At 49.8% G+C, this 24,888-nt stretch overlaps 1 protein-coding gene across 10 annotated transcripts in view; it reads left to right on the top strand.

Moving 5' to 3' along the window:
• CNOT1 (CCR4-NOT transcription complex subunit 1) overlaps positions 1–24,888 on the top strand; it is a 1,579,387-nt gene that overhangs the window by 658,558 nt on the left and 895,941 nt on the right. For all 10 annotated transcript variants that reach the window (XM_085638198.1, XM_085638193.1, XM_085638201.1 and 7 more), the window contains one exon: positions 139–369. In XM_085638198.1, coding sequence (XP_085494324.1) covers positions 139–369 — 231 coding nt within the window. The remainder of the gene's footprint in view (positions 1–138; positions 370–24,888) is intronic.

The raw sequence follows: 24,888 nt of genomic DNA, 5'->3' as shown, positions 1-24,888 counted from the left end.
CGTTAGTTGCCCACACTGTTCTCTAGGGAACTTATGGATTTTTTGTTTTGCGCTTTGCACAGTTTATTTAATGGGACTGTTTTGTTTCTCTGTTTCAGTGATTGGGGTTTCAGTAACTCTTTTTTTTCTGCACTTTAGTATATAGAGTATGGTCAACAGTCTCGAGATCCTCCAGTGAAGATGCAGGGTTCCATCACTACTCCAGGAAGTATTGCACTTGCTCAGGCTCAGGCCCAAGCCCAAGTTCCAGCCAAAGCTTCTCTTGCAGGTCAAGTCAGCACGATTGTCACCATCTCAACCACTACCACCACTGCAAAAACGATCACCATCACGAGGCCTACAGGTGTCAGCTTTAAAAAGGACGTACCAGTAAGTTATTTTAGTGAGCAGGACAAAGTATTTCCCTACTGCAGTATTTATTGTGGTATTAATTGTAGAACTTTTTGTGAAGATGCATTTGCATAAGAACATAGTGCAGTCTTATTGGTGGGTTTTAAAATTGAAGGAACTGGTTTTCAGCAGGAGCAAGTGATTGTTAAAATAAAAGCCTTGGCATGTGAATTTTCTAAGGAGTAAATTAGTCCTCCTTACTGCTCAGTCTCTTGGATGTGTTGGTAATTTGCACTTGGATTATGCCGTTTTTTTTAATTATTAGTATGGGTTTGCAGTCCTTGTCGGTAATGTGTGCTATGACTTGGCAAACGTTTTTGCAGACTGGAGTCTAGTTCGTCTGTTTGTGGTCAGTAGGGTGACTTTCAGGTTTGAGTTTTCGGTGAAACACCTCAGAGCTGTATCCAGTTGCTTATTTTTGGTGTTGGTATGGTTGCCTATTGTCTGAAATTTGTGCTAAGATGATGGAAGTAAAATATCCTGTTGGATTCCTCATTGGCCAGTCAATTGAATATTCATGCTTTAGGGTTTTAACGTATGTTCTTATAAGTGGTGTGAGGCACGTCTTGGTGGACAGTGCTGTTGAGCTCGCTTGACACCTAAGCATATGACACTTCTGATGGATACTTCGAACTGCAGATTGCTCACCTTTTTAAATTCGCCAGACGGTATCTATTGCTCCTACTAGCCCACAGGTGGCACCATTTGCATCTTGGCATCCTCGTCCCACCTCTGGAAGTGATGGCCCACACCCATATATAACCTCTACCTTTCTGTCTGTTATATATTTCTGCACCCTTTAATGTCAATCTGGAGCCCCCCTGTCTGTTCTTAATTGACTTCCAAAATGTTTTGTTTTTAGCATATTTGGCTGTAGATTAACATGCGCTGCATACTCCTGCCATATGATGTTGGGCTCAGTTTGTTTTTCTTCGAAGAGGCTTCGAGTCTTGGGATGTGCTGTGACTCCTCACCTCTCAATGCAAATCCATCTTAGATTGTTTTTCTGCCGTGTGCTTCAGGTGTGTTTAGCAACAGCTTCAAGATTGATGCAGTTATTGAGGCCTTTAAAGTCACAGCTACTTCACTTTCTGAGACCAATGACGCTGAAAACTATCAGTGCTAGGTCAACTGCTGTTAGTTCTCCTGAAGGGCACACTCCTCTATTCCCTCTAAATGAGACTGCTTCACTTTGATGCCCCGATGACTGGCTGTGAGGAAATGGAATGTATTATGGTGTGGTTGTGCAACCTCACCGTGTAATACCATCTACTTTAGAACTAGTAAATTTTGTTTAACTGTTAACTCAACTCTGGGTAATTGTGACTCTCATCCATCAGGCTTACATAGTGGAACAAGAAACATTTAAACAGCACCTAAACATTTGAAGAAGAAATACATGAGACACTTTAAATCCAACAGTTTATAAAAATAGACAATTAAAAGATCCACCAGAGGGTTCAGGAAATGCAGATTTACCAGGGTACAGTAAATATGAACTTTACTTAACCGTGAACAAGCATTGGCAAATGTAATACATTTGACACCAAGATTTTCTTTCAAAATGCTTTGTAAGTGTGAATGTGGTTAGTTTGAGTTACATTTGGTGAGCAACTCCATCAGGGTGCCATCTGGCGGGACCAGCAATGTCCTCAAACAATTGCCACAAGAAGAAAAGCATTGTTCAGTCCAGTTCTAGTGGTTCCTTGCCCTTGACTTCCATTGAGTCGCCCTAATGCAAGGGATACATAATGCTACGGTTAGGGGTCTTTCTCTGGCTACTTCTCACTTAACTGGCATGGTGCGGCGAACCTGGCCACAGGTGTCAACATCTCTCTCTTGAGCTTGACAGTCTAGTTGCAACAGGGACTACCAGTCGCCTGGTACAGCAGTTTCAGAAGTTCCCTTTTTTTGGCAGTAACTTGCCTTCTGGGCAAGCAAACTGCACTCTGACGACTCCATCAGACTAGGCCAGGTCTGGTGGCTCAGTCGATAAATTCATCCACTGCACCTTTTTTATTCTGAATACGTGTTTGTTCTCTACCTGCCTCCCCTCCTTTTCCTAGGCCTCGGTCTCTCTTACGACCCTGCTCTCTCTCACGAGCCTTCCCTCATTTCCTATCTCTAACCTGCAGTCCCCGTCTATCTCACGCCCTCTCCCCTCTTCGTGCCCGCTCCCTCTCTCACGTCACCACCTCTTCAATCAATGTACCGCGTTCTCTCACGAGCCTTCCCTCATTTCCTATCTCTTACCTGCGGCCCCAGTCTACCTTGCGCCCTCTCCCCTCTTAGTGCCCGCTCCATTTCTTGCGTCGCCACCTCTTCCATCATTGTTCCTCGCTGTCCCTGTCTTTTTCGCGCCCCCTACCTTCCAGATCTGTCGCTGTCCCTCTTCTCTCAACACAAACTGAAAGTGCCTCACAGCCGAGCACACAGGCTTCCCAGCACTTTAAGGCAAGGATGGCGTTTTGAAAGTAGCAAGAACGTGTCTCGCAGGCACCACGCCCCCTCGAAAAACAACCAGAAAAACAGCGTTATTCTGCATTTCGCAAACGACGTCGCCAGAGTTCACGGACCAGCGGTAACCACACACAGACATTACGGCTAATTTCCGAGATGAAATATCAATTGTTCTTAACATTAAAGTAGGTGAAACCGGGGACCAGAGGTGTCTTCTTATTACTGGTCTTAAAGTCATCCATTTTATTTTGTTCTGCCCAAAATGAGATATATATCACAAATGACATTACAATTTGTGAATCTGTGACCATAATATTTGATAGCAAGCAGGACTCTGCGGGACGCAGGTTCTATTTTGCTTCTGTCACCAGGACACTGCTTCTCTTTGACCTGTTGCAAGCTTGTGAGCACCTGGCTGTTTTTAAAATCAGTGATCAGGGAGGAGGTAGAGTTAAATTATAAAGGTTGCCCCAGTACCAGGGCATTTGCCTTTGAACATATGCTTTGCACTGAAATGTGCACAGAGCGGCGACGCAATACGTTAATTTCTATTACTTTTTTTTGCCTGGCCAGAGAGTGAAACCGAAGTACTTACTAAATAAACACCCTCGAATGGGCTCGTCAAACCCAAAAAGTCATATTTTGCAGGTTCTCGGACTATCCGAAATGAGTATGCTTGGAGGAAAAAAGTAACTATATGGTGAACTTCAACTGGAGAACTCGTCATAGTTTCGCTCACTTTGAAAAACCGTCTGCGTTTCACTATTCGGCGGTTAAGGGTCAGCGCTAATAAACGCGAGCAGTGAAAGCAGTGGCGGGGGTAGATACCATAGGTGAAGTGGCACCGGGGACCAGAGCCCTGGTGGGCCCTATTAACCCTAACAATGCTGTATTTTGCTACACTAACAGCAGTAAAGGGGGCCTTTTCTGTATGTAACTTGAGAACACGTGTAGGGTGTTTGGTCAAAAATAAAACGTGCTCACCTTTAAATCCCCCAAACTGCACAAGGTAAAGTTAGTTATACTTTAGGTTTCTGACCTCATTGTGCTTTACATTAAAGTAGGTGAAACCGCCAGCAAAGCCGGTGTCAGTGTTAGGCAAAGTCTTTTTTTGGAATTAATTCTGGACACTTTAACGGTCTAATTGCATCAACCAGAAAGATAAAATCTTAAGTTAAGCCTTTGAAGATGTATGTTGCTCTGTAATTGCGAAAAACTCCAAGTATTTTTAAACCGGCAACTGCTTTTTCAGCTCGTAAAATGATTATAAAAGAAAAACAGACCCAAGTTAGCCTTTTAGGGCACGTAAACGTTATCAATTGTATTCCCAAAAATGTAGTTCATGAAAGTGGTTAAAATTGGGTAAAAAGCAGAAGAGGATGCAGCCCCAGATGTAAAAATTGAGGAAAGCAGCCCAAAAAATAATCGGCAACACACCATTGCAAAGCTGGATCTTATTGCTGCTAGGAGAAGCCAGGTGATTCATCCAAGTACAGCTTGTGTTCATATTATCTGCATCTCACCCAGCTCCCCAGGCTTTGAGGAACGACAGGAGGCAACCAATCAGAAGCGCTTTGGATCACGGCCTCACTTAGAGGCAGCCAATTGCCCACATCCCTCAGATCCCAACGCTGCTCATGAAAGGGAGCCGTGGAGCCATTATACAGCTGGCGGGTCCCTGGCTCCACCCACTATGGCACTTCACAATACAAACTTTGTGTTGCTGATCCACCTTGTTGCCCCCATAGAATGCTTTGTGACACAAGCACAGTGGTACAGCTCCAGCATCAAGTAAAGCTGGTAAGAGTGTCACCTCACACCTGCATCCTAGTGCCGAGTGCGCTGTTGACCACAAAACGGAAATTACCGGGCACGAGGTGTCTTTTATTTCGTTTTGAGTCCACGAAACAGTGACACAGCTGATCGCGAACAGTCGCTTCCCGCCGCCGTTCCGTAGCCAAGTCGGTGTGTTTTTCTCAACCACATAAGTAGAACAAGCATTGAAAATGCAATAAGTTAAAGCCATTTGCTTTGCTATACAAAACCATTAGCAAAGCAAATGGCTTTAACTTAATCAAAGGCAAGACCTATTGCATTTTCAATGCTTGTTATGTTAGTGGATGTCGACATACCCCCATTTTGTGTCCTTCTGTGACGTTGACTTGCTTCCTCCGGAAGCACCCACCTTTGGTCGCCATCTTTAGAATCTTTTTTTCTGCCGTTGGTTCTGAATCTATACAGGAGTTCCTGAGATTTGGAGAGAAGAATCGACGAAAATAGGTTAGAATAGTCTGCCGAACAGCAATACAAGTTTTCGACGTACTGGACTTTGATCCTAGGAGCCAGAGCGTTCCAAAGAGGTGAAGACAGACCATCAACAACATGGTGCTGCATGGGACGACAACAGCTAACTGAACCTTGGAGTTCCACTTAGGCTGAGCTCAGGAGAAAACTAATCCACAAGCAGGATGCAACATGCACAGCCCCCTCTTTTGCTAGCTACCAGGTTCGGTAGGTGCAGTTCACGTCGGTGCAAGCTCTTTGCAGGGTCCATGGTGAAGCAGGGTAGCCTTTCTTCGGTCTTCTCCAGTCCAATGAGATCTGGGTTCAGGCGATGCTCTTTATACCCTCGGGGTCGGATGCGATCAGTAGCAAATGGGTTTCTAGGTTTCATACATTCTGATGACCACTTCCTGCAAAGTGTGGCATCTGGCTATCCCAGAGTTTTCTGTACTGCCCACTCAAGATGGCAGGACACCTCTCTCCGCTTCTAGAACTTCCTAAGCCAATCCAGAGGTATGGCTACCGGGGAAAGGCTACATGCCCTTGAAAAAGTGGTTTGACAACTGGTTTCCCCTGTATGTCCCCAGTGCCGGACTGCCTGCATAAACAATAGAGCAGTATCTTTCCCAAGTGTTACCCATTTTCCCTTGAAGTTTACCTTTAGGGCCTACACCAGTTTCCTGTCGGGGAGAGGTAACATTTCTCCCCCATGCAGGCTTTTGTGTCCTCTCCTGGGAGTAGTTCGTGTATCTCCCCAGGAGGGCAGAAATCTGTTTTGGGGACAGACCCTGTGTGCATCCATAAACAAACATGTGCAAGAGACTTTGGGTAACAAAGTGGCAACTTAGCAAAAATTGCACACTAGAGCGAGTTATATTATTTTCGACTTGGGCATCAAGTTGGGCTTAACGTAGGAAGTTTTCTGATGGATACTTCAGCCTGTGGATTCCGCACCTTTTGAATACTTCCTGCGCCAGCATTCTGCCAATTTTCTTAGCTCTCCAACGTCGACGAGGACGTCATAATAGCACGGCTCCGCTCGCGACACGGTATGGCGTCATCTGAGCCATAAGAGGAACTCGTCGGCATGCTGACGTCGGTTCCCTTTTTTCTGCGCCGTCGACGCGTAACGGTTTTTCTAGGGACTCTCCATTTTCTAAGGTGTTAACTTTGTTTCCTTGAGGATTTCTAATGGCTAGTCTGGATTTACGCCCTGCAGGGAGTGTGGCGGTCACATGTCGATCACTGACCCCCATGATGATTGCCTTCGATGCTTGTCTTCGGGTCACGATGTCGATGAGTGCCGAAGCTGCAGGAAGATGAATCCGAAGGCCATTAAGGAACAGGAGGCTAAACTAATAAAGCCAGAGGCAAAAAGGAGAAGATGGGTCAAACAATCAGTCGTCGTCTTCTCAAACTTCGAAGTCAAGAAGTCGAAGAAGAGACGTGGCTCTCGACGTTCATTGAAGGTCAGGGCTTTAAGGTCGCCTTCTCCAGCTTAAGCGGCTTCGAAGGCAGGAATTTGTTTCTCCTTTTCCAACTCCATATCCACGGGCGACACCGGTTCAATCTCCGGCTCCGAGGTCGCTGGCGTTTAAGGGCCTTTCGTTGCCTGAAGGTTCTCCGGCTCCTGGTTTGTCTCCGATGCCGAGGGAGTCATCTCCTGTCCGTGTGGCTTCACCTGTGCGGCGCCATCTTCTCCATCTCTGTAGGCTCCAAGTCAGCCTCAGGTGGTTGCTGTTCAGGAAGGTATGAATCCATATCCTCCTGTTCCTGGATCGGACCCTACGCATTTTTTTAATGTGATGTTTGGCATGTTTGCTAAGGCCTCTACTCCATCTGGTGCGCCTTCGGCCCAGTGGGTTCTTTGGCCTTGAACTTGGGTGTGCCTCACCACTATGCTCAAGCACCCTTTGTGCCATTCTTGCCGACGACTCCGGCTTGGCATTTTCCGGCACTGAGGTCTTCCACTCCAATTCCTCAGACTCCTTCTGCTGTTGAGTGTGCGCCGTCTCGGATTCTATTGACTACGTGATTTGAAGCTGAATCACCTCCATCGACGCCATTGACGTCACCGGCGCCACAGTTAACGCCGCCGCTGATTCTGAAACAGCGCTCTAGTAGAGAGGCGCAGAGGCTTCTTGAGGAGGAATATGAATATGAACAGGGGCAGGAGGAAGGAGAGATTGAGCCTGTGGACGAGTTTGAAGGCTTACAGGAAGCCAGTGGATTGGATACTTCTCTTGAGTATGATCTTTCATCTCCAAATGCTGGAGTATTGCAGGACATTACTCCTTATCTTGTGATAAGGAAGGCTGCAGAGTTGCATGATCTGCAGCTTCCTTCAGCAGAGGTAAAATCTAATATCCTGACTGAGGTTTCTTAATACACCTTCTGAACCTCTTCTACCCTTTAATGAGGCTTTAACGGAGCCTATTTTGTGAGTCTGGCAGAAGCCCTTGTCTGCTCCTGCAGTTTCCCGATCCATTTCAAGAAGGTACAGGCCTGCTCCTGGGGATCTGGCTTTTCTGTCTTCTCATCCGTCACCGGAAAGCTTGGTGGTCCAGGCTTCTTGTTCGAAGCAATCTTCTAGTTCATTCCCTACCACAACCGGTGATAGGGATTCTAAAAAAATGGAGTAAGCGGCAAAGAAGTTATTTTCTTCTGTGTGAGAAAGTTGCTCTGTGTATACTGTTCCCACATGGGTACAGGGTGTACAGAGTCCACAGTCCCCAGAGGTTTGGCAGAGGCTAAGGTTAGATATGACCTTATTCTCTAAAGTGGTAGCTTGGTCGAGCAGTAAGGCAGTATCAGAGGACAGTGTAAAGCATTTGTTGTACACACTCAGTCAGCAAATGGTCTCACACACTCAATAACTCCACTCTAGGCCAATGGTTTATATATAAAAAATATATGCTTGTTTTATTTTAGAACCAACAATAGGTATTAAAATAAACTTTCTCAGAATGAGATGCTTTATATAAATACTTTTGCAATCTGCAATTGACTTTTGTAGAAAGTTACAAGTGGTTGCAATAGGCATTACAATTTTAAACACAATCATGCATTGAGTTCAATGGAAGTTTCAAGTTATTTGCAACTGATTACTTTTAGGATTACTTTTGGGATTCCAGGACTGGATCCTAGATTCAGTCCTGGGTCAGTACTTTCAATCAAGTGATAAAAGTAGACTTAATTACTGTGATGATTTTTAGACAATATTTTGCTATTTTAAAAGTTGACACTTAAAAAATATTTCATAGAAAACAGTCAATGATTCTCTAAGGAAGAAAATTCAAGTTGCAGGGATAGTATGTTCTTGTTACTTTTGTTATCCAGTACTGGGTGCCTAGACTCGATACTGGGACCTTTATCCAAAACAGGTAAGTAACTACGTTTTCAGATATTATACGATTTTTAAAGTATTTAAAGATTGCAGAAATTGAGACTTAAAAGTAATTTCACAGAAAAAAGTCAATGGTTTCCTATGGAAGAAAATTGGGTTACTGGTAAGTACGGTTGTGAATATTTTCAGGGCTGGGCACCAAGATCCAGCACTGGGAGCTCACCTAATAGCAGGTGAGTATTTTCGTTTTCGTTACTCGGCTGATTTGTGGTGAATATTTTAAGTTTTGAAAAGACCACACTTTGAAGAAATTTCAGGACAAACCAGTCAATGTTACCCTATGGAGAAAATTTAGTTATTTGCTTTAAGGTAAGTACTCGACTGGCAGAGTTAAGGTTCTGGGCATAGACTCAGGGGTGTCCCAGGGTCAGGTAGGTACAGTTGTTGCACCCTCAGCGGCACAGGGGCAGCCGGGTGCAAAGAGTTAGGCCCAATGTTATCCTATGGGAGGCAGGGGGGCCTTGGTTGGTGGCTGCTGACTAGCAGGCCACGCGGCTGTGGAAGCTGGGCTCCTGGTCACTTGCTTAGGGCAAATGGGGAAGTAGATAGTTGTGGAGGTTACACTGCCAGGTCCACTCGGGCGGCTGGGTGCAGGGTGCTTTTGAGCCTTCGGGCGCTCAATTGATTTCAATGGGAAATCTCCGATTTAGAAAAAGACTTCAAGCTCTGGGACGAAGAGTCTTCAGGTGCCACCACCACTTCGAGAGGTAAGTTGGAGGATAGGTAGGTACCCCGGAGTTGGCAACAGGGGGCCGCGGGGGGAAAAGGTGGCTTTTGGTGTTGGGAAATCTTACCCTCTGTTGATCGCGTTTGGGGGGGGCACCTGGTTCTGAGGCTGCAGGCGTCAGGAGCGTCGAGGGAAGTCCTTGGTTGCCGGACTCGGGGTCACAGACACCGTGGGGCCGTCCTCGTCTTTGTTCACTCCGGCACAGGCCAGGCTTGGCGGGTGCAGAGTGTGAAGGGTTCGCGGTTCCGCGCTGATGCCAGGGATTAGAATCAGATTTTGAGTAGAGCCTCTACTCATGGGAGTCCCAGGTGCTAAGAGCCAAAAGGTAGCCAGGTCGTCCGGGGTTTGTGAGGTTGCTGGCCACAAGAGATGCCAGGTTGGAGCAGGTTCGAGGGTCGATAGGCCGGTAGGGCTGGGGCCAAAGCAGTTGGTGTCTTCCTCTTAGCAGCTGCAGGGCAGGTCTTTCCTCTTGCTCTTCTTTGTATTTTGGAATCTGGGGAAGGAAGGTTCAGGGTGCCCCTAAATACTAGATTTAGGGGCGTTACAGGTAGGTGAAGGCCAGGGACCAATGGGTCCCTGTCCTGAGGTGGGTACACCCCCTATCCTGCCTCTCTCCTGTGGGAGGGGGGGCAGTAGCCTAGTCCCGATTGTGAAAGGGCTTCCCATCTTCAAGATGGCGAGAGCCTGGAGATGTGCTTTACCTCGCCTCCCTCACCTGAGGGTTGGCAGGCTGGCACATCCCCTGTCCTTATTTGGGGTTTCCGGCCAAGCTTCCTGCCAGAGTGGGGGGGTTGCAGTGGCCTGGGGAAGCTGACCGAGGCGGCATGCCTTTAAAGCTTCCCCCTGCCCATCCTGGGGGAGGAGATCTAGCACCTCGCCCAGGATGTGCATTGTTGCAGGCCCAGGATAGCAGGGGCTCTCCTACCCAGGGGTCCAGCAACATGTCTGCTGTGTGGCAGCCTAGGCAGCCTCTCGGACCAGACGTGTATTGTAGGTTAGGTTTCAGAGGGCATCTCTAAGATGCCCTCTGGGGTGCTTGGTACATTAAATCCCACACTGGCATCAGTGTGGGTGTAATGTGCTGAGAAGTTTGATATCAAACTTCTCCGTCTTCAGTGTTGCCATTATGATGCTGGCGAGTTCGTGTTTGACGAGCTCTCAGCACCATGTACTCTTAAATGGCAGCACTGCACTTAGTGCCCAGGAAAGGACCTGGGTACTGTAGGGGCACAGGGCTCCTGCGCCCACACCACTGGCATAGGGCACCCAGCTAGAGGGGTGGCTGATGTATGCCAGGGCAGTGTAGGTGGTTGGCATTGCACACAGGGATGTGTGCCATGTTGACTTTGTTTTGTCTTGTACCCAGCAAGGGCAATGTGCATGTGTGTGTTAGGGTACAGGGGCTTTAATGGTGGTACAATGAGTGCTGCAGCCCTTAGAGGCCTTCCCTGGTCACTAGACCCTGGGTACCTAGGGTACTATTTACCAGGGGCTGACATGTGGCCAGGGTTTGCCAATTTTGAGTTTGAGGTGTTTAGGGAAGGAACATAGGCCCTGGGCACCTGATTGGCAGGAGTCCAGGGCACACTCAGTCAAAGTACATTCAGCAATTCAACAAAAAAGTGGGGGCATACCATGCAAGAAAGATGGCACTTTCTCACACTAACGTGACTTTCAGATGCGCAAATTACTTGCCTTCGGTAACGATATATCTGTAAGAAAGATTAGTAGTGATAGATTCCTTACCCCCCCACCCATCCTCCCCGTTCTGCAAACTGATTTGTAGGGTGAAGGTCATCCCTTTCAGGGCGCTAGTTTCAAGGCACCAGTGGTCAGCATCTTGCATGGCTCTGCTTTTTCTGGCCCGGAAAGTTGTGTACAGAACTGACGTCAGCGCGCATGGGTGGCGTCTAAGCTGGCGACCGCGATGCCAACGACGGATGTGGAGCTGCCCGACACCACCTTCCGAAGCGCAGGGGTACTGCTGACAAACTTTCCGGATCCAGTCTGACGCCTGGGGGTAATTCTAAGGTAAGGAATCTCACTACTAATGTTTCTTACAGTTATATTGTTACCGAAGGTAAGTAACTTGATCTTTTGTTATTTTATCACCTAGACCCAAGCAAGCCGTACACAGTTAAGTGATTTGATACTTTGCTGTAATACAATTTGAATTGCAACTGTATATAAACTTTGGTTTGATTACAGTAGAATCACTGGTAATGCAATGCTTTGAAAATATTGTACATATACTTTGAATTGACTTTTCAATAGGATGTAAAGTAGATTACTTTTCTGATGGATACATCTGCCAGTGGATTCCTCACCTTGTGAATATCCCCTGCGCCAGCATTCCACTGAACTTTTCTTTCCCAGCACTCCACGTCGACGTGGGCGACGTCACAATGCATCGGCTCCGTACGACGTCATCGGAGCCATAAGAAGCCCACGTCGGCGTGATGACGTCAGTTCCCTTTTTTCCGCGCCGTTGACGCGCAACGTTTTTTTTCCAGTGCTCTCTAGCTACTTTGTAGTTTAGCGGTGTTACTGTGTTAAATTCAGTATGTCTTCGACGAGGAAGTCGGGCTTTAAGCCCTGTAGGGAATGCGGAGGCCTGATGTCCATGACGGATCCGCATCAGGACTGCTTATGGTGTCTTTCTTCTGATCATGACATGGAAGAATGCGGTTGCTGTAGGAGCATGAATCCTAAAGCGCTGAAGGAGAGGAAGACCAAGCTCTTCATGAAGAAAATCGGTGAGGAGAAGAGAGGGAGAAAAAAGAAGTCCAGGCGGGAGTCATCGACTTCGAGGTCGTCGAAGTCGAAGAAACACCACAAGAAGAGGAAGCATTCTTCTCTGCGTCGGACCTCGAAGTCTAGGAGGTCGAGGTTGGCTTCGCCCCGTCGACGTCGGAGCAAGGACTTGTCACAGTCTCCTTCTCCTGCTAAGTCTCCGAAATCTCCTTCACCGAAGCGGGCTCCAGCTCGTTCCCCGACACTGTCACCGGCTCCGTCCAAGGCTTCGACTCCGGGTCAAGTGGAGTCTGATGTGCCTCTGGATGAGCAAGAACAGGAGGAGGCTGTTCCGGCGCCGGATGACTCTGCGGCTCCGATGGATGATTCTGCGGAACCGACGCCGGTGACTCCATAAGGGGATACAGGGACGGTCCCTTATCCCCAATTCCCGGCTCCAGGTACGGATCCCTCGGGATTTCTAAATGCCATGTATGGTATTTTTAATAGGGCGTCCTTCCCTTCCGGAGCACCAACTGGTCCCGTGGGTCCGATGGCATTTACGCTGGAGGTGCCGCAGCATTACGCTCAGGCCCCTTTTCTGCCCTTTATGCCGATGGCGCCTTCTTGGCAGTTTCCGGCGCCGGCTGGGGATCCGACTCTACCTCGGATGGACCGTCAGTCTTCGGAGCCTTCTTCGACGCCGAGGCCGACTCCATCGGCGCCGCGTCCGGCGCCGCCGACTCCACCTATGGCGCCTCTGACTCCGGTGCCTTTGGCTCCACCGACGCCGCGTACGACGTCGACGACGCCGGCTCCCCGGATCCAGTCGAGGTGGGAGGCCCAAAGGGTGTTGCAAGAAGGAAGATATCGGGCAGAGATGGAAGAAGGTGAGGTCGACTCTTCTTCGGATGAGTTTGAAGGAATAGAGGAAGCAAGTGGTTTGGGTACCACCCCTGAGTGGGAGCATGCTTCTGCAAGGTCTTCTCCTCCACAGGAATTGGCACCCTACCATGTGGTGATTAAGAAGGCCGCAGAGTTGTTGGATCTGCAGCTGCCCTCTGTGGAGTACAAGTCAAACCTGCTTACGGAGGTGTTACACTCTCCGACGTCTGCTTCGGAGCCTTTGTTGCCTTTCAATGAGGCCATCTTGGAGCCAGTGTTGGAGGTGTGGAGGAAACCTCTTTCAGCACCTGCGGGTGGCAAGGAGGTACAGAGTTGCACCAGGAGACCCGGATTTTTTGTCCACACATCCTTCTCCGGAGAGCCTAGTGGTGCAGGCTTCATGTTCTAAACATGCTTCGGGTGCTTTCCCTCAGTCTCCGGCTGATAGGGAGTCAAAGAAAGTTGATCAGGCGGCCAAGAAGACCTTCTCCTCAGGAAGTATGGCGTTGAAGTCATCTAATGCCACATGCTTGCTGGGGCGTTATGTTCATGCCTTGATGGACTCTATAAAATCTTTGGCCCCTAAGTTGCTTGAGGGGGGATAAGTCTTCCTTCTTGGAAGTTGTTGCGGACACTCAGGCAGCTGCCAGGCAGGTGATCCAGTCTGGGCTGGATACGGCGGACGTGGTGGCGAGAATTATGGGGTCGTCCATCGCCGCAAGGAGACAGGCTTGGCTCCGTTCCTCTGGTTTCTCAGCGGATGTTCAGGCCACGTTGGTGGATCTGCCTTTTGACGGACAGAAGCTGTTTGGGGAGAAGGCAGATTCTGCCCTTCAACGTTTTAAGGACAGTAGGTTGACGGCGAAGTCCTTGGGTCTGCAGGCTCCTGCTAGGGGTTAAACATTTCAAAAGGCTAGGGGATTCGGAAGATCATCCTTTCGTTCCTTCCGACAACCCCAGCAGCAGCAGCAACAACAGCAGCAGAATCCCCTCTATAGGTCCTATAGAGGGAAGCAAAGGGGTCGGAGAGGTTCTGGACGCAACCCCTCTTCTTCCTCCTCCTCTGCTCCAAATGAGGCTTCAGGGAAGCAGCCCTTGATCCCCCATCCCGGAGCATGTAAGACCTTTGGGGGGTCGGGTGTCCTACTTTCTACAGGGTTGGAAATCTGTTACAACCGACCTTTGGGTTTTGAACCTCGTAGAGACTGGGTACGCCCTTCCCTTTCGGGAGCTTCCTCCCCCTTACCCTCCTTGCCAGGGTTATTGCTCGGAAGACCATCTGCTTCTCCTGCAGAAAGAAGTTCTAGCCTTGCTTCAGAAGGGTGCAATAGAGGTGGTTCCGGAGCAGGAAAGGGGTCCGGGATGCTACTCCCGGTATTTTCTGATTCCCAAAAAGGACGGCAGATTGCGTCCAATTCTGGACCTCAGAATCTTGAATTTTTACCTGAGACAGGAGAAATTCAAGATGCTGACCCTTGCGCAGGTTCTTCAAGCGTTGCAGCAAGGAGACTGGATGGTGTCGCTCGACTTGCAGGACGCGTACTTCCATGTCCCGATCCTGAAGTCGCACAGGAAGTATCTCCGTTTTACGGTTGGGTCGCAACACTACCAATTTGCGGTCATCCCGTTTGGTCTTACTACTGCACCTCGAATCTTCACAAAGGTGATGGCAGTGGTGGCTGCTCATCTCAGGAGGTCAGGGATCCCGGTTTTCCCTTACCTGGACGACTGGCTTCTGAAAGGCGGAGTCCCCAGAGATAGTGCAGCGTCATCTGCAGGTGACATCTCAGCTGTTATTCGACTTGGGTTTTTCAATCAATGTGCCCAAATCTCACCTGGTGCCCTCTCAACGCAACCTGTTCATAGGGGCAGTACTGGACACTACTGTGTGTCGAGCATTCCCTCCTCCTCAAAGTATTCTCGACATTCAGGAGATGGTCCCTTTATTCCACAGTGGAGCGGTTGTTCCAGTTCTGAAGGTCCTTCGCCTGCTCGGTCTGTTTACCTCCTGCATTCTGTTGGTCAACCACGCACGCTGGCACATGAGGGCGCTCCAGTGGTGTCTCCGCAAGCAGTGGTATCAGCACAACGGGGATCTCGGGGAGTCGATCAAGCTCTCCGGAGAAGCTGCAGCGGATCTGTCTTGGTGGAGCGTGGAGGGCAATCTGTCTCAAGGAAAGCCCTTCCATCTACCTCCATCGGTGGCCACAGTGATAACGGATTCATCCACCTTAGGGTGGGGTGCGCATCTGGGGTATCTGGAGATCAAAGGACTTTGGTCTCCAGAGGAGAGGTTGCTTCACATCAACCTTTTAGAACTGCGGGCGATTCGTTTGGCGCTCAAGGCCTTCCTCCCTTCCCTTTGCGGTCAGTCGATTCAAGTCCTGACAGACAACACGACCGCGATGTGGTATGTCAACAAGCAGGGAGGGGTGGGGGTCTCTTTGTCTATGCAGAGAGGCCTTACGTCTATGGTCCTGGGTTCAGGACCATCGGATTTGTCTGATGCCAAATCTGGCCGGGGTGCTGAACGTGCGTGCGGACAGTCTCAGTCGGCAGTTCTCCGCCGACCACGAGTGGAGGCTCCATCTGGAGGTGGTTCGTTAAGTCTTTCGGACGTGGGGGACGCCTCGGGTGGACCCGTTTGCCGCCCGCGAAAACGCGCACTGCCCGTCATTCTGCAGTCTCCAGTATCCAATGCAGGGGGCGTTGGGGGACGAGTTTCAGTTGAGTTGGGACTTACAGCTCCTTTACGCGTTACCTCCCATACCCTTGATTCCTCGGGTTCTGAGGAAGATTCGCCAAGACCGGGCCCAAGTCATATTGATCGGCCCGGATTGGCCAAGAAGGGTGTGGTATACAGATCTTCTCCACCTCTCCTCGTGCCCTCCGCTCAGTTTCCCTCTGAGGGCAGACCTCCTCTCGCAGTCGGAGGGGCAGGTTCTACACCCCCACCTCCAGAGCTTACACCTTCATGCCTGGAGATTGAACGGGGCAACCTGAGTTCATTCTCTCTCCCGCCTGATGTGGTGGATGTTATTTTATCGGCCAGGCGACACTCCACCAAGTCCATTTACTCCTACCGGTGGTACAAGTTTGTAAAATGGTGTGGAGAGAGATCCATTGACCCTTTAAAAGCCCATCTTTCTGATGTGCTCCAGTTTGCTCTTTCCCTGGCTCAGCAGGGCTGTGCTGTGGCCACGGTCAAGGGCTTTCTTTCGGCCTTATCGGCTTTTCTATGCCTTCCAGATCAACCTTCACTTTTTAAATCTCCGGTTGTTCTGAGGTTTATCAAGGGCCTTACAAACATGTTTCCTCCCACTCCATTTGTAATGCCTCAGTGGGACCTTAATCTTGTTTTAACCTTTCTGATGGGGTGCCCGTTTGAGCCTCTACATAGTTGTCCTTTGAGGCTGTTGTCCTTTAAGGTGGTTTTTCTTGTATCCATAACCTCGGCAAGGAGGGTGAGTGAGCTTCAAGCTCTTAGTTCTAAACCCCCATTTTTAACCTTGCATGCTGAAAGGATGGTTCTCGGGACCAGGGCTGCTTTCCTGCCAAAAGTTGTCACTCCGTTTCATTTGGGGCAGTCCATTACTTTCCCTGTTTTCTATCCTCCTCCTCATCCTTCCAAAGAGGAGAAAAGGCTTCATCGCCTGGACCCAAAGAGCTGTCAGCTTTTACTTGGACAGAACGAAAGACTTTCGTCTGGACGATCAGCTCTTCGTGGGTTATGTTGGACATTCCAAAGGGAGAGCGGTGCACAAGCGCACGTTGTCGAGATGGATTATCCTTGCCATCAAGATCTGCTACGCCCTGGCTGGTAAGACCCCTCCTGAGGGCATTAGAGCTCATTCAACTAGAGCTAAGTCATCTACATCTGCTTTGGCCCGGGGTGTTCCTGTGGCAGACATTTGTAAAGCCGCGACTTGGGCCTCCCTCCATACCTTCGCAAAGCATTATTGCTTGGACTCAGAGATGAGGAGGTAGGGCCACTTCGCGCGCTCTGTGTTGCAAGACTTTCTGGTATAGAAAGGTGGACACCCTCCTCCGGGAGTGGGGACGGCTGTGGGAATCTATTCACAAGGTGAGGAATCCACTGGCAGATGTATCCATCAGAAGAACAAGTTACTTACCTTCGGTAACGCTTTTTCTGGTGGATACAGTATCTGCCTGTGGATTCCTCACTGACCCACCCGCCTCCCCGTTGTCCACCTTTGTATACCATGGAATAGGTCTTGTTTGAAATGTTTGTATACTTTCTGTTAGATTTGTAGGAAATGCTTGTTTGATTGGCATTCTTTTGTTTTGTATGCTATGTATATGTATTGGTATTCTATATACTGTGTATACTTGGAGTTGTCGTTGGTTCACCTGTTCGCCTCGAAGGCACGGAAAAAATGGGTGGAACTGACGTCATCACGCCGACGTGTGCTTTTTACGGCTCCGATGACGTCGTACGGAGTCGCGTGCAGAGCCGATGCATTGTGACGTCGCCCACGTCGACGTGGAGTGCTGGGAAAGAAAAGTTCCGTGGAATGCTGGCGCAGGGGATATTCACAAGGTGAGGAATCCACAGGCAGATACTGTATCCACCAGAAAAAGCGTTACCGAAGGGAAGTAACTTGTTCTTCTCACACAGTATAATATACCTGGATACTGCACTGGGACATTTCCTGTGAACAGTTAAGTAAAAGCGTTTTTGATATTTAGTTAGTTTAAAAGGTTTGCATCGTTTTTTTTAACTCCAGACTCTGAACTTTTCACAGAAAGAGTCCATAAATAGTGTTATCGGTTCAAAGGTATGTATTTGGTGGTGGTAGTTGGTATTCTGGGAGTTATCTCAGGGGTCCCCCAGGGTCAAGGATGCACTCTTGTTACACCCTCAGCGGCACTAGGGAGGCCAGGTGCAGAGTGCTTAGGCCCAACGTTAAGCAATGGGGATATGGGGCCTCCGGTTGGTGGCTGCTGACAAGCAGGCCACTGGGTTGTGGGAGCAAAGCTCTTGAACGTAAGCTCAGGGCAAATGGGGGTTCAAGCCAGCACTAAAGGTGCACCCTCAGCGGCACTAGGGCGGCTAGGTGCAAAGTGCTGTTTTGCGTCTGGTGCCCTGTAGCTATCAATGGGGAGTCTACGGTTTGCAAAAGCACTGCAGGGTCAGGGATGAAGGTTTTCTGGGTGTGACCACCATTTGCAGAGGTAAATTGGAATGCTGGGGGTTGGTGCACTGTCAGTTGGTCCACCCAAGGTCTTAGAGCGTTGGGTGCAGGGGTGCCTTTTAGGGTCTGATCTTCTTACCAGCTCCTGGTCGCAGTTGGGTGGACTTTCTGGTTTGAGGCTGCAGTCGTAGGCTTGAGGCATGTAATGGGTCGCTAGATCTCAGGTCAGGATCTCCGGGGGGGACCTCCTCTTAGTGTTGGGCCACTCTAACGCGGGCTGTGGGAGTCTGGTGCAGAGTGGTGCAGACCCGCAGTTTCTTGCGCAACTGGAGTCTGTTTGAACAAATCCGGTGTTCATGGGAGACCGTCTTTGGGATTGAAGGCAGGCAGGTCTGCCGGGTTTTTCGAGGTTGCAGGTTTCAGGACACACCGGGAGTTCGCTGGAGCAGGTTCGAGGTGGGGACATGCCGGTAGGGTTGGTGCCAAGTCAGTGGGCCTCCTCCTTGTTAGCTTCAGCACGGCTGTTCGGTCCTTCTTTTCTTCTTGCGGGTTCTTGTCTAAGGAAGCAAGGTTCAGGGGTGTCCCTAAATACTAGATGTAAGGGTGTTACAGGTAGTTTAAAAGGTTGGGACCATTGGGTCCCTTCCCTGGGGGGGGGGGGGGGGGGGGGAGGGGGGTACACCCCCTATTATGCCACCTTCCAGTGGGAGGGGGTCATAAGCCTCTACCTGGTTGGCTGAGCATCCCCCCCCCCCCCCCCACACAAAATCTGGAAGATGGCGGGGACTGGGAGTTGTGCTTCACCTTGCCTCCCCCCACCTGAGGGGTGGGGTTGGCAGAGGTGGGCACTCCTCTATTCTTCACTAGTTTTTCTCGCTGGTTCTCCCACCCAACTTGGGGGTCAGAACCAGTGGGTATCAGTTGCTGAAAGCAGCAAGTGGCCTGGGGAAGCTCACAAAGGTGGCAGGCCTTTGAAGCCTCCCCTTCGTGGACCTTGCCCATCCTTAGGGAGGAGTCTTGGCACCTCGTTCCAGGGTGTGCATTGTTTCAGGCCCACGAGAGCAGCAGGCTCTCGACCCAAGGGTCCAGAAACAGCCTGGACAATGTCTTAACCACTGTAGGGGTACAGGGCTCATGCACCTGTACCCTCACCACTGGTATAGTGGACCCACCTAGAGGGGTGGCTAATTATATGCAAGGGCAGTTGTTTGTAGGCATGGCACACAGGTATGTGTGCCATGTCTACACTTCACTTTGTTCTGCACCAAAACACGCAACATGCAAAAGTTTGTGTGTCTGTGTAGGTACAGTGCCTCTAAGGGTGGCACAATAAGAGCTGCAGCCCTTAGAGGCCTTCCCTGGTCAGTGTCCTGGGTACCTGTGGTACCATTTACCAGGACCTGACTTGTGGCCAGAGTGCCAATTGGGTTTGGTCTTTAATGCAGGTTTAGGGAAAGAACATAGGCCCTGGGTACCTTATTGGCAGGAGTCTAAGGCACACTCAAAGTACTTTCAGCATTTCAGCAAAAAGTGGGGGCAACCATGCAGAAAGAGGCCACTTTCTCACACTGTACAAGTGAACAAGGAAGCCATCTTAAGGAATGTATTAGGCACTGGTCAAACAAGTTCCAAGCTAACCCACACTGCACCCTTTTATATGTAACCCAAGGCTTCCCCAGACAAGCGAATGGTACCCCCTTCTCTGTGCCCATCTGGCACTCTGGCAGGTGGTGCTGCACTGCCGGGCTGGACTCACCCCTAGGGTGACCAGCTTGAGTTGAATATAACTTTATAAATTCCACTGTTTTTGGTGGAATTCGGAACTCTTGGTCATGGTGATGCCCACTCCCCAAAGCAAGTGTTTATCTATGGGTGTAGTGACCCAGGGGTAGGTAGCCCATTGGCTACTACCCCTTCGTCCTCTTAACACACCTAAATTGAATAGTTAGGGGAACCCCTGATACCATGAACTCAAATTTTGACAGATCAAAAGTGGCCAAACCCACCCTTGGGTTTTCCAAGATTTGTCTTTCAGTTACTGCCTGCAGCCTTTCTGCAGGCCCTCTCCAACCGCGATACACTACAGCACAGAAACCAGACACCAAAAAATACCACTGTACCGAGCCCCACATCCCGTGGAGAAGTGGACCAAAGGTGTTCCCACCCTCCTCCCCCCCCCCCCCCCCCCCCACCAGATAATCGCAAGGGTTGCACCCCTCTGATACCAGGACTTTGGATTTTGAAGGGTCAAAATTGGACAAAGACTGCTAACCCTAAGAGCTTATCTGACTTGACACCAACCCTGCCTTTCTGCCTCCTGCACATGACTCTGTGTAGACCTCCAGAAACAGTGTTGCTAGTTAATTTGCCAGTTGTCAAAGGAACTCCCATAGAGTAGAGGAGCTACTCCCCTTCAGCTGCAGGCACTAAAGCTAGACCCGGTTTACCAACCTTCTGCTCACCGGGACCAGTCGCAGCAGCTGCCCAGGAAAAGGCAGCAGTGCTCCTACAGGTCAGATTAGTCTTCCCTCCAAGTGTAGGGCCGCCAGGACCGACCGGAGCTGCACAACACCAATATCTGGGTTCCGGTCCGCTTGCAGCAGTCAAGGCTTATGTCCAGTCTTGAGACAAACACTGAGGAAGACAAACCTGCATGTCGAGGGGCTCCAGGTACAGACAGTGAGACCCACATCGAGGGCGCCCCAGCAGTCCTGTTTGCCCCACTGCAGCAGCACCAAAAACAGTGCGACTGCCCCCAGCCGACTCCTCAAAGCACCTTAGGAACCTGCGCACTTGAGCCCAATTCCAAGGAAGGAGATGGTGCCACAGGAGTCCCTAGACCCACAAGCACTAAACCCACCCTTGGGTTTGCCAAGATTGGACTTCCAGTCCCCTCCTTCAGACTTTCTACATGCCCCCTCCAACCAACAGAGACATAACCTAATATTTGTATTTGTAAATTGCACGGTTACCCCTAACTGGGTATCTTGGCCCTGAATAACAGATGTTTGTTACCCAACTCAATGGTACTCCTTTTATCAACCTCAGATGGATGAAAGGTTGAGTGTACTTGCTGGGATTTGAACCTGTGACCATGAGGTCGAAGACTGGCCCCTGCAGTTGGATGCATTATTCCTAGCCACCTACTCCAGTACAGAATCCAGACACCAGAAGACACCACTGCACCGAGCCCCACAGCCTGAGAAGTGGACCAATGTTGTCCCCAGTACCCGAGCATCTCAAGGATTGAGCCCTCGTGTGGGTTCCCCTGGATTGGCCAGGAGTCCCAAATTGCTGCCTCTTAGCAACTGGACTGTTCTTCTTTGAAGTGAATGGGACACCCGTCGCCGTGACACACCCCTGCACCTGGATGCTTCAGAGCCACCCCGAGATGACCTGTTGGTGTGGCCTTGGATCTAACCCGTGCTCACCTCAAGTCCTGGAGAACAGTTCTGTGATTTGCTGTTAAGTGCCCGAATGCAGTACATTTTCCCCCATGGATTAACATTACCTCTCCCAAAACTTTTGAACTGTTTACTTTAGAAACTGTAAAAATTCACAACTCAAAAAATAATTACATGATTGCAATCTGGTATCTAAATTCATATGAAAGTATGTTGTTTTTATATATTGGTGTCTGATTTCTTGGAATGTCTCATTTACTGCCTTGGTATGTGCAATAAATGTTTAGCACTACCCTCTAATTTGCATAACTGGTTGCTCACACTACCACACAATTTAGCATTTGGGTGTAATTTTTGCCTCTGTAAATTGGGGTTTGCCTGGAATCGATACTCGGTGTACCTATTTTTGGTCCTCTATATAAAGAGCAGCTTCCTACAGTAGATCAGTGGTGACTGGACTTCTGGCAAGCTCAGGGGGACTTAGAGATGTCATCCCCTGTGGCCAGGATCGTGTCACAAAGCTTGTAGACTGAGGAGTAGCCCCAGGAAGACCTTTGTCGACTGCACAACATCTTCGACATTCTTGAGCATCTGCAGAATCCTGTATCCCTTGCATCAGTGCCACTCCATAAAAGTCCATGCCAAGGAACCACTGACGCGGGAAATTGACTTAAGGCTGCTTTTCTGGACGAGATAACTGTTTCTGTGGACCTTGCTCGTCTCCCGGACTGGCTCCCTGTCTGAATTGGTAGTCTAAAGTAACTACATTGATACTTATCCAAGTTTTTCTTGAAAGAATTTGTCAGATTCATTGAATTTGCCAATGCTTGTTTATTAAGTAAAAAGTGCCTAATTACTATGCCTTGTAAATTGTGTATCTCGATCTCTTTGTATTTTTTTTTTGCTTTTGATGTCAAATTATGTAAAAATCAAAACTATTTTTATAAATTGGTGTGAAATTTCTTTTGTATCTTGTGTATTAATTTATTTTAGTGCTTTTAAATACTTTCCACTTGTTGTTTTTGGTATGCCCGACTGCTTGGAGCCGCAACTACGCAGTGTTGAGCTAATGTTTTAACAAAGAAAATGTACTGGTCCTAAAGGGATTGGTTTGTAAACTATACGGTGAGGTCACACAACCACACCATATAAATAAACCCCATCTCCTCACTACGTCCCAGACATGTATCCTTGCAGCTCTCACCTGGGCCAGGCAGTCTGGTACTAAACTCTACTCCAAATGTCTGTCAGTCCTCATGATAAGCTCCCCAGTCTGTGTACGCACTAACAAAAATCCAGGGACGAAGCATGCATCCAGACACCAAACAACTCAACCTAGCAATCTGGCGCCTGTGATTCTACAGTTCGGCTACCTATGCCTTCTTCAAGCATACATGGACATTAGGAACGGAAGGGAGGGGAGGGAGGACAAGGAAGGAAGTAAACTGGCAGAAAACTCACTGCACAGCCAGAACAGCCAGCTTAAGAAGGCCCAGAATCAACCCAACTCAAAAGTCACGGAGGAGGAGGAGAAGGCGGAGGACGACGACTGAGCCCTGCCACGAGCCTTTGGATGGCGGTGTCAGCAGGGGCATGGAACAGGCTGCCATCAAACGGAAGGTCGATGAGTCGCTCCCGAATATTCTCAGGGAATACTCCGTCCCGAAGCCAAGCATGGCGACGGAGAGCGACTGAGGAAGCCATGGCCTGGCCCAGCACCTCTGAGATGTCCAGAGCGGAGAATAAAAGCCGCAAGCTCCCGGCCATCCAATGCATGATGCCATAAGTCCACCACGCCAGACTCCTGGGACGCTGCAGATCCCAGAGACTCAGCTGAGTCCCACAAATAGGAGGCCGCCCTAGCCAGCACACACAAGGTATTAAGGGCCCGCAGTGCCGCGCTGGTCGAGGCGAATATGTTGCGTCCCCAAGAGTCCAGCCAGCGGGTCTCTCGGGACGGCAGAGTCAACACTGGCGGCAGGGAGGGAAAAACAGTCCGCAAAAGGGGGCTGGCGGCTGAGGGGTGAAGTGAAAAACACGCCGGGTCATGCGGCGCCGGGAGGTGCCGGTTCAGAAGATGCTGAGGCACCAGGTTCCTTGTGGCAGGACGCCTCCAAGCCCCCGTCAAGGAAAAAAGGAGCGAACCTTCAAAGGGAAGTAAGATATTCCTCCCACCAGAGCCCTGGCGGAGGACCTCCAATAGATGGTCGGAAAGTGAGCCACCGGGTCACCCATGCGCAGAATGCCCACAGCCGTGGACACCGCGTGAGCGAAGACCTCACCTGCCTCCGTAGGGCCCCGTGGTGGAGAAAGCAGCTCTTCTGTGGGTGATTGCTGCAAACTAAGGCGGCCGTCCCCGAGGCCAAGCGGGGCAGGCAAGGGCCAGACCTGGAAGTCAGAAGGAGCCGAAGAATGAGGGACCTGCTACTCTTACGACTAACACCTCTGCCCCAGGAAGGGCGGGGAGCCGCCCTTCGACGCCGGTTAAAAAGACACCACACGGCAACCAGTCTCCTGGGGGGCTGACACCAATATACAGCCTGCCTCCAGAGAAGGAGTGTCCTAGTTCGAGGCATGTGGGCTGCTGAATTCATATCTGTGCATAGATAGCCGCCTAGTGTTGGGTCCGGATGATTGCACATTGTTGTCCTGGAAGAGTCTTCGAAGTATCCTGAGATAGGTGACTCCTCCCCTGGACTACAGTGCGCATGGGCATCCTCTCCATCCTTAGATTGTTTTTTTCCGCCATTGGGTTCGGATGTAACTATCTTAGCTCAACTTAGGAATACTTAGTTTTAGGCCAAAAGGCCTATAGTTTTCGTCGGTACAGTTACCGTTCGTGTCGACTACTAGCTTTAGTGCTCCACACCCTCTTCCGACTTTCGTACCGATTTGGTCAAAAACTTCGAAGCTCCATCGACGATGGAATCGAGGACTCTGTTCAAGAGGTGTCCGTTATGCCACGCGAAGTACCCTCATATCGACGTCCACCCAGTCTGTAAAAAATGTCTCTCGCCGGATCACGACGAATCGAAATGCATTGCCTGTGCACGGTTCCGATCCAAGAAGACTCTGCGGAACCTACGGGCAGCGAGGCTCGAGGCGCAGCAAGCAGCGCCCGCACCCACCAATATATTCAGCACCGAGGACGCCGAGAGCGTGGAAGAAGTAGTCTCTAGCCCCGCTTCAGAACATGTTTCCCAATCGGACGACGTGGATGAAGTGATCTTTCGACGTGAAGAAACAGTCGACGAGGTAGGAGACTTCGACGAAGCCTACGGGGCCGAAGAAGACAGCTCTCCCGAAGAGCTAGGCCAATCCGTAGAGACGGAGGCCGAAACTGTACGTCGTCATCGGGCTGCGGTCGAGGGATCGCCTTCGGGCCTTACCCAAGATCTAATACATGGTTCCTCGGCCCCACCTTCCGGTCCGGCCTCGAACACT

This window comes from Triturus cristatus, chromosome 12, assembly GCF_964204655.1.
Source record: "Triturus cristatus chromosome 12, aTriCri1.1, whole genome shotgun sequence".
NCBI classification, from domain to species: Eukaryota; Metazoa; Chordata; class Amphibia; order Caudata; family Salamandridae; genus Triturus; species Triturus cristatus.
Note: the sequence above shows the minus strand (reverse complement) of the source record. Positions and strands in the feature narration are given on the sequence as shown.